Here is a 10463-nt window from a genome sequence, read left to right as displayed (position 1 = left end):
CCACTTCAATTGTCCTTCGGCTCCGTCGGTATTCGGGAAAATAGGCCCTTTCGTCAAAATCCCGAGGTTTTTCCTGAAAGTTGGATTTCTGCACAAAAACGAGACACCAGAACAGTTCTGCTGAAAACAGAGTTAGTCCGTGTTAGTTGCATCCAAAATACACAAATTAGAGGCAAAACAATAGCAAAAGTGTTCGGGAAAGTAGATACGTTTTGGACGTATCACCCACATACTAAATGGGTCGGCCCTTTAGCAGGAAAGTGGGACCACCAGAGTTTTTTGGCCCGGCCCACTATCTTGTTGGGCCGGCCCACTCGCTATATGGTGGACCCCACATACTAAATGTGCCAGCCCTTTACCTGGAAAGTGGGACCCACCTGTGTTTATGGCCCGGCCCACTATCTTGTTGGGCCGGCCCACTTGCTATATGGTGGACCCCACATACTAAATGGGCTGGCCCTTTAACAAGAAAGTTGGACCCACCGGTGCTTTTGGCCCGGCCTACTGGCGTGTTGGGCCAGCCCATTTGATCTAATGTGGACCCCACGTACTAAATGGGCCGGCCCGATAGCAGGAAAGTGGGACCCACATGCTAATTGGGCCGGCCCACTAACTTCTTGGGCCGGCCCGAGTTGCTTTAATGTGGACCCCACTTTGTAAATGGGCCGGCCCGATAACAGGAAAGAGGGTCCCACATGTCTTGTGGGCCGGCCCTTTTGCCTGTTGATCGGTCAAACGAGTGCATTCGGCCTGGCCCACATGCTTAGTGGGCTGGCCCATTAAAGTTTTGACCAGTCAACCTTAGAGGTTAGGTCCGGCCCACGTAACTAATGGACCAGCCCAGCTATATAGTTGACCGGTCAAACTAAGTCAGCTGGCCCGGCCCGCAAACTTAATGGGCCGGCCCGCTTAAGACGTGGCAGGCCTCGTGTGGGCCTACCATCTACCACGGGGTTTCAGCCGGTTAACGCCGTTAGCCGCCGGTTAACGGCGTACGCCACGTGTCGGTTTGCATGACGTCAGCAGTCAACGGGCTCCCGGAAACACTTGGGCAACGGTCCGATTTTCCGTGGCGGAAGGGCGCCCAAGCGCGACGGACCGAAAAAATCGTCGTAGGACTTTGCCTGACGCAGTATCCACAACAGAACCCATATCGTCGGGTTAGGCCCATAGGCGACGAAAAATACCCCTTAGCGGACGATTTTGAGACGTTGTGTATCAGAACTTTTCTTGTAGTGCATGGAACATAAGAAATTATAGATACGTTTGAGACGTATCAGCGGCACATGATGGAGGCACCTGGTGATTAGGCTGTGCAAGAGGACCCTCTCTCTCTCATGTGGTGCTTGTTGCTCAGCTAGAGGAACCGGATGTTTTCGCTCATTTTCAATATCATATTGTGTAAGCACGCTCAACAATTCATCACCTCCCACATCTGATCTTTGGACCAAGTCATAGCGGGGAACCGGACGACAGCAAATCTCTGCTGGAGCACACCAAATGCACGCTCGACGTCTTTTCGGCAAGCTTCTTGTTTCTTGACAAACTCGCAAAGTTTGGGGGTGCTAGGTTTCGAGATAGTCTTCACAAATGTTGACCACTTTGGATAGATACCGTCTGCAAGGTAGTATCCTTTGTTGTAGTGCCGACCATTGATCACATAGTTCACCGATGGAGCATGACCCTCAACAAGCTTGGAAAAGATCGGGGAGCGAGTTTAGGACGTTGATATCATTGTTGGATCCAGGCATACCAAAGAAAGAGTGCCAAATCCAGAGATCATGGGTAGCCACTGCTTCAAGTATCACAGTGCAGCCGTTTTTGTGACCCTTGTACATTCCCTGCCACGCAAACGGACAGTTCTTCCATTTCCAATGCATGCAGTCAATGCTTCCAAGCATCCCTGGAAAACCCCTAGCTTCATTTGTTGCAAGGATCCTCTGAGTGTCTTCGGCAGTGGGTGATCGCAAGTAAAAGTCCCCGAACACTGCTATGACGACCCTGCAGAACCGGTAGAAACAATCAAGGGCGGTGGACTCCGCCATCCGAAGATAGTCATTTGCACTATCACCGGGAGCTCCATAAGCCAGCATCCTCATAGCCACTGTGCACTTCTGCAGTGACGAAAATCCAACCAAGCCAGTGCAATCCGCTTTGCATCTGAAGTAGGGGTCGAAGTCTCGGATGGCATATACAATTTGCAGAAATAGCTTCCTGCTCATCCTGAAACGACGCCTGAAAACAGTCTCACCGTGCAATGGATTGTCGGCGAAGTAGTCGGTGTACAACATGCAGTAGCCCTCCATTCGCTGTCTCGGCTTGCACTTCCGGCGACCTGGTGCCGACCCACCACGTCGACCAGTTGCCACTCCGGCGTACAGGCTTGATAAGCAACCCAGGATCAGCATGTGCTCCTCGTCTTGGGTGGCGGCTGTCATCTCTTCTCGCATAAGCTCGACGAACATCTGCTCCTCCTCTTCGTCCGAGTCCATGGCCGGCGAGGCAAATGGACGAACACCTGACGGGCGTGGTCGAGGCAACCCGAGCCGCAAAAGACGAGGAGTACGCCGTCGTCGGAAAACAGGCCGGCGGAGGAGCATCCAGATAGGCCGTCGTCGAAAGGCGGCGGAATGTAGGCAGGTGGGGGAGGAGGGGCGGCAGAATCTGGGCAACAAGCCGGCGGGGTGGTGACGGCGGCGAGAGAGATACGAGGGGTGGGAGAGATTTTGAGTGGGGTTCGTGTGTCCAGTCGCCGACAGAGCGGGCCCTTCCCCGCTTTTCACTCGTCCGGAGTCCCCGAGCGCGCCTCAGGGGAGCGGGGTTGGCGTGGGCTCGCCGGATGGATTTAGGGCCAAATCCGGACGAAAACGAGGAACCGGGGGCGCAACTAGGCCGATTTACGCTGTCTGAATGACAAAAACGTCGCTCGGGGACCTCGTCGGGGAGACGAGTGAGAATGCTCTTAGATCGTCCCACCGAAGCGAAGCGTGCACGTTCAGTCCATTTGTCCGCACGGACCGAGTCTATTTGTCCGCACAGACCGATGGATCGGCCCGTCCTGACGTGGGATAAAGCCACAAGCGGCCACCATCTGCAGACGCATCGCTATCCTGCTTATCTTTGTAGTAGCGAGCAGCCGCAACCCACCCTGAATCTGACATGTGGAGGATACGAGGCAGCGCACGGGGTCATAGGGGGCAAGCACACAAGGATTTTCAAGGCAATTCAAGGAGGAGGAACTGATGGGGGGTGCTTTACGCCAATCTGCTTGGTTGGGAGCGACGAGCCGCACACACCCCCCCCCCCGGCTATTGTTGGACCTCGCCCACGATCGCGGTTTCAGTTCCTAAACAGTTTTTTTATTTGTTTAGATTTGAATAAATTTTAAATTGGAACAAATTTTCAATTGGAACAAATTTTTAAAATTTATTATTTTTTATATATGAACAATTTTCGAAGAACATTTCTAAAATTTGAACAAAATTTAAATTTAAATTTTTTTTGAATTTGAACAATTTTTATATTTGAACAATTTCGATTTTGAAAAATATCATATTTAAATAATTTTTTATTTGAACAATTTTTACTTGAACAATTTTCGAATTTGAACAGTTTTTGCATTTGAAATTTTTTATACTTGAACAAATTTTCGAATTTTAATTTTTTCGAATAGTTGAGATAGAAAATTTTACATTTAAAATATATTTAAATTTAAAAAATTAAATCTTAAGAACAAAAAAACAGAAAAGAGAAAAACAGAAAAGAAAAAGGAACAGAAAAGATTAAAAAAAAAACAGAACAGAAAACAACAAATAACAGGAACTCTGGTCGGCATATAGGATTTGGCGGAACTGATTTCTGAGGTAAAATGGCTGGTGAGGACGGACGCTGCAAGGTGGGCCTGATTTTCTTGAACATGGGCTGGGCCTAGGGAATATTTAGTTTGCGTTCTATTTCTAATTTTTTACAATGTGCATTTTGTGTTTCTCTAGCCTGTGCCTCGTGTTTTACTTATTCTGCATATTATTTCTCTTCGCAAAACACAAAATCATTTCGCTTAAAAAGATGTTTAGCAAGTCATAAATTCTGGAAGAGAAAGTAAGGAAGCAAATCAAGAGCATTTCATTTCAAGCCGTTTCATTATGGACAACAGAACCGAATGCCAATGAAAGATTTAAAGTTCAAATTGTTCCAGCAATTCTGCTGTTTGCAACAGCTGGACCAAACTACACATAACATAACCAGTCACAGTCACAGTCACAATTACAGTCACATACTTCACCCTTTTATCTCAGTTACCGACACCAGAGGCATACAGTTGAGAGTTGAGACACAATATGACGAGACTTGTGTTAAAGCTCGACATGTTTATACTTCCTGGAAACAAAAGAGCCCTCCTCAAAGTTGTGCCGAGACAGGCGGTGCAGCCGGGGCCGCCGGGAGGATGCCTTTCTCCTGGAAGCTCACGACGGTGTCGTAGAGGCACTCCGCCGCCGGCGTGAACTCGACGCCCAGGTCACGGAGCCGCTGGTTTGATATCTTGTACGGCTGCTTCCTTGGGTTCACCTCGTCGGAGCACCTGCCACACGCCAGGAGGACGATCCAATGGTAATTAGTTAGTAATCTCACCAACCATGCATGATGCACAACCAGTATATAATAGCATTTACACGACGACGAATTCGTGTCTACCTAGAAGACTTTACTGGCCATGAAGATTTGCTGCACGCGTGTGCTGAAAATTACAGGTTATACTACTTTGGAATCGATAATTTGGAAAGAGACACTGGTGCGTCATGCAATGACTAAGCTAGGCATGATCACGTCGCAATGAACTACTTGTACGTGGTGAGTTCGTCGAGTGGACTTACTTGCCAACAACTATATATAACGGGCCACAGAAGGGGGTTGGTGTTGGAGGTTGGTAGTAATAGTGGCAGGGAAATAGCGCCTTAATTCCCCGGAGCTAGAGCATGGACCGAGGTGCGCAAATTAACACGGTTTCACGGTTTAGCCGATTTTGGCTTTAGTTTATTTTGTTGCACTAAACTGAAAGTGAAGATTAGATTTGTGAAGGGAAATGAACTAATATCACCAACGGGTTTAAAACGGTTTTCACTGGTTTCAATCTTGCACACCCCTAGCTGAGACAAGACAAGGCATGGCAGCAAGACGACCATATAACTTTTGACCATTGATGCCATCAAATCGATCAAGACTCAAAAATTTCAATGATACAATTAGCACATGTGTTGACATGTTTGTTGGCACAAACAGGACTCTAGCAACATGAATTTGGTCCGGCAAATGACCAATCAACATGCTAGCACACATACATTTAATTAAATATATACTCACTCCTTAGCAAAATATAGTGCATATAATTTTTTTAGAGTCAAACGATGTAACAGTTTAACACCACTAGATTCATCTTGATATATATTTTTCATAGGGTATACATTTTGTACCATAGATACAAATAATTATCTCAATAAATTTGGTTAAAGTTGATGACGTTTGACTTTCAAAAAACTTATATCACTATATTATGGCAAGGAGGGAGTTGTATTTAAGAATGGGCCAGACGAGGACACAACGTCAACTTCGTCCCCCAAAACCATTGACACCACTCCGACATCAGCCCCCTCCAACCGTGTCAAGCCCAAACTCACCATTTACAAATACAAGATCCCTTAAGCTAGCTCAGTTGTATGGTCATTACATGGGGTTTTCATGTGTAAACATTTAATTAAATATATAGCATTCAAGAACGGGTCGGCTATGCCCCTACCTTGTCCTCTCTCTCTCCCTCCCTCTCTAAAGGTCCATTGCCCCCACTCCGACATCATCCAATCCAACAACTTCAAGCCAGGACTCCATTTACGAATACATGATCTCTTAAGCTTGGTTGGATGGTCATTACACGTAGTTTCATGGGTAAACGTTGCCACCTCTTATTCATCGCTGGTTGGTTTGTCAGCTAATTCCCCTTCTTCCTCTCATCGTCCTCCCCATCTTACCATTCACTAGTATATTTCCCTTGCATCGGAAAGTGAGCAGCGGGAAAACGGCACAAGAATGGATAGTCTCTAATTGGCTGCCCTTATGTTTCTACCGAAAGTGGTTTGTCCTGATTGGATCTCCTTATGTTTCTAACCCTAAGACTTTTCACTGAACTAGCTTTGAGGAGAAAAAGTCTTTTGTTTTGTTATTTCTCTCCGAGGGGAATATAGAGATGTCTCTATTTCTTAGTAAACATCAACCGCTTGATCTTATTGTGTAGATTCGTGCAATTACAAAAAGACACGAAGATTTCGTGTTGCCTAAGAAATGATCAAAATTTATAAAATGGGAAGGTGATGTGTTTGATCCCACGACACGAGGGCTTGGCAACCGTCTGATCTCAGAACCGACGGTGGGATGTTAACTTCATTTTTTCTGCCAAGTGTCAAAACTCCATTGGTTCCCCCGCTTTACGTAAATCGCCGCGCGCGATTGGAGTATTTATTTTGGAAAGGAGGCAACATTCCCGGCGTTTGACGATGAACACGACAGAGCCATATTATTTTCTTTCTGTCATCATTTTTAGTTTGAGGAGATTAGCATGCATGCACTGACCTCTTGGGAATGGGGTACTGGGGGAAGAACTTGCGGAGGATGGTGACGACGTCCTCCCGGTGCAGCACGGCGCCGTCCGCGCAGAGGTAGCGTCCGGCGGCGGAGGGGGCCTCGAAGACGCGGATGTGCGCGGCGGCGGTGTCGCGGACGTGCACGTACGCCTGCACGGCGTTGGCGTACGTCTTGGTGGCGCCGTTGAGGTACTTGAGAACGTGCGTCAGGCTGGCATTCACCGCCGGCTGCAACGCCGGGCCCTGCACCAGCACCGGGTTCACCACCACCAGGTCCACCCCAAGCTCCGCCGCCGTGTCCCACGCCGCGCGCTCCGCCACCGTCTTCCCGTAGCAGTACCAGTTCTGAAACACCCAGACGCGCGCACGCAGTTAAATTATCGGTCCGACAACTAGCCGCCGGCCGCCGGAGACGATGCATGCAAATTTATATACCGCGATCATACTTTGGTCTTCTCGCAGAACTCGAGGTCGCTCCAACAGGACTCGTCGACGACGGCGTCCGGGGCGCGGTTGGGGTCCATGGCCACCGCTCCGATGGACGACGTCAGCACGACGCGGCGGACCGTGCCTGACTGAGCCGCCGCCTCGATGACGTAGCGCGTGCCCCTCACCGCCGGCTCCACCATCTCCTCCTGCACAAGAAGACGTAGACCACGTTAAATGCCACATCGATCACTGCATGCATGCAGCTCTTTTTTGAGCTGGCAGCTAACTGCAGCACGGATACTTCATTTTTATTAGCAAGAAAGTGCTAAGCGGACAGAACATCATGCCAAAGTCACTGAAGGCTGGGCCCAAGCCCAAGCAGTTCCTTCTCCGTGGGTATAATTATTGTCCAGCCCGAGTACAACCAGGAAAAATTGACGTTGATGCAACATAGGGCTGGTGAATTTTCTTTAAACGAAACGTCTCATTGATTGCGGTATATTTTTGGCTGGTATTAATTTCAAAATTATATTTTCAGGAAGCAAATAACCCAGATTGATTATGCCGTGTTACGTACGGGATCATCGGTGACCGGCGACGCGGTGTGGAACACGCCGTGGCAGCCGGCGATGGCGTCGCGCAGCGCGTCGCCGTCGAGCAGGTCGGCCTTGCACAGCGTCAGCCTCTCCGCCGCGCCGGCGAGACCCCTCAGGTGCGCGTTCTTGGCGTCATCTGCGCGCAACAGACAATTAATACACATCAAATTAGGCAACTGCAGATTGATAGATCAATCCACACGCCGGCGCCGCCGCCGCTGCCGCTGGAAGATCGATCTACACAAACGCTTAGACGTACCGGGGTTCCTGACGGTGCCTCGCACGGCGTAACCCTTCTCCAGGAGCAGCTTGACGATCCACGACCCGATGTACCCGCCGGCTCCGGTCACGCACACCGTCTGCCCGTGCCCCGTGGTGGTAGCCTCTCCGTCTACGCCTCCGACGGCCATGGTGCGGCACAAAGATTTCCGGCGGCCGGCTAATCCTGTGGTCAAGTAGGGCTAATTACCGAGAGGAGTGATCTGCCTGCGTGTGTGTGTGGATGTTTGGTAAGTACTTATAGAGGCGTGCGCCGTGCGCGGTGTGCGATTGGTAGGTAGACATGTTGTTTTCACCAGCAGAGAGGGGATCTGACATTTTGGGCAGGACGGGATCCCTCAGCTGTCCCTCTGTCAGCTTGCGATCGATCGAACTACGACTTTTGGGGGTTCACCAACTTAAGCTTGGCTATACTTTTGTTGTCCTATCTTCCATGGCATTGACATGGTCTTACCACACGACTAGGCTCAGGGTGCACCAATGAGTACGATTTCTCGACGGACTACGTTGCGGTGAGGCTTGGGTACATTGGTCAGGGATGCATTTGGATTTGGGCAATCTGTTAGGATGGAGCTAAATATATGTTTATATTGCTTATGGTGTATTTAGAAAGATATATTTGTATTCCTTCGTTTAGCCCTATGTATGCATTGATGTAGAGACCTGACCTCTCCTTTATGAACAAAACGATTGCTTCCTTTGGTCTACTTCCTTGAAAATAATCCATCAATGTGTAGATGTAGTCCTTATCTATCCGGGTATCCCTTTATCACAAAAAGCAATTAGACTAATTAGCAAAAAAAAAAGGCAATTAGATACAAGTTACCTTTACACTATATCATGTCGATAAGCTCAACATGACACGATTCAAGCACGGGAAACTTAGTTTCATCCTTCATATTAATTTTATAGTTTTTGTTGTTTTCGAGTATGTATCACGGAAAAGAAATGTGTGGAATATGGCCGTGTGCAACCTAGAAACCTTTTGTTCAATTCAACTGAATTCCAACCCATAAGGGTTCATAAGACCGAGACGGAACCAGCGGCCCTAGCCCCCGAGCCTCCCACATCTTCACATTCCCGATTTCGATGCACACTCACCTCCGCCCTTACGCATAGCCGTTGACCGCACAACACACACGTCTTTATTTATCGCCATAGTCATTTCTTCTCGTCAAGGCTGATTCTATTCCCCGCAACCACGGCTGACTTCCTTGTCCTAGGCTTCTCCCCCTCCCGCCCCCTTGTTTTAAAGTAAACGATGGTTGCATGAATTCAACATGTATTGGTATGGCCAACTCTTTTCTGATCTTTTTGGTAGTCGTCAATCGACATGGTGTTTTTCGTAATTTATTTTATAGATCTTACTTCTAAGGAAGCCGCTACTTGTTCCAAATTAATGTTGGATAAAAAAAAATTCAAGGTGCATCTTGTTTCTAGATCATAAAATTTATTTTTGAATACTTTCGATTGATTTTTCTACCTCTAAGTGCTTCCAAGCTGAGAGTCAATTTTTTTGGTTGATACAACTCAAGAGAACTTCTTTCCCCATGTTTTTTGGTATCAAAAACTTCAGAGCTGAAAATCAAAGTCACTAGTTGAAAGTCCTTATACTAGTGATGGAAGATTTAGATTATAATGGACACCTTGAGGTTCTTACTGACCAGGTGTAAGACTATAGTAGACAACAAGGTGAAATACTTATCGCAGACAGAAGCAAGCACATATATGGGTATGTAGGCCCTTGAATTGCGTTATGTTCATCAAATTTTGCAAGCTTTTATGAAAAATAGTCATGGAAAATTGTTGCGGGCTTGGCAAAACATACCACTAGTATTTTACAAACTCGATAAATACAGAATTTGGGATTTTTCAGTTGCCACACATAAACAAAACTTGACGCCTCATTTTCTCTTTTCTTATCTATTCCCCTAGTATAGTAGATAGGTTTTGTTTGTATACCACTTTAGTGACCTCTTAATTTGTTGCCTTTTACAGGACGTAGAGTGATACACACACCTCTTATCATTCCAACCTTCTCGATCATTTCGCGCTATTTTGGGTGATAGTGCAGCTGTGAAAAGGAAGCTCTCGGAAAAAGGTGACCCAACTGCCGTTTCAAACTAGCTTGCTTGAAGCCTTTGCACACACACATGCAAAGAACTGAATGTCGTGTGATGTCTTTCAGATTTTTCCCCGCAGGAATACAAAGTTCCAGGCCACAGAGCCGTTTTCCTTCTTCAGTCTCCAGCTACTACGCTAGCTACTGAACTAGATAGGCCAAGCCAACGGCCAGTGTTGATCCGTGGCCAGTGGTATTACAGCGTGACGCGCTACATGAACAGCCAGCCAGCCTAGCGAAGCCAAAGCTGCCTTGGACGCAAGAGCCAGTGACGTGGAACCCGACGATTGTCCGGTGCACGGGACCTTCCGTGCCTGTTTGTGTCGTCGGATTCACCCAATTTCATTCGTGCTAGCTGCCAGGTATCAGTTAGTTTCATCATGTTTTGGGTTTTGTTGACGTATTGGA

General features: G+C 47.7%; 1 protein-coding gene across 1 annotated transcript; it reads right to left on the bottom strand.

The window, feature by feature from the left end:
* Positions 1-4181: 4181 nt before the first annotated feature.
* LOC124706337 (cinnamoyl-CoA reductase 1-like) lies at positions 4182-8064 on the bottom strand. The gene is made up of 6 exons (XM_047237998.1): positions 7914-8064; positions 7636-7790; positions 7076-7264; positions 6619-6974; positions 4417-4579; positions 4182-4226 (listed from the first exon to the last, which is right to left on the bottom strand). The coding sequence occupies exons 1-6, from the start codon at positions 8062-8064 to the stop codon at positions 4182-4184; spliced, it is 1059 nt and encodes a 352-aa protein (XP_047093954.1).
* Positions 8065-10463: the final 2399 nt, after the last annotated feature.

This window comes from Lolium rigidum, chromosome 1 (assembly GCF_022539505.1).
Source record: "Lolium rigidum isolate FL_2022 chromosome 1, APGP_CSIRO_Lrig_0.1, whole genome shotgun sequence".
In the NCBI taxonomy this organism is placed as follows: domain Eukaryota; kingdom Viridiplantae; phylum Streptophyta; class Magnoliopsida; order Poales; family Poaceae; genus Lolium; species Lolium rigidum.
This window is presented reverse-complemented; position numbering and strand designations above follow the sequence as displayed.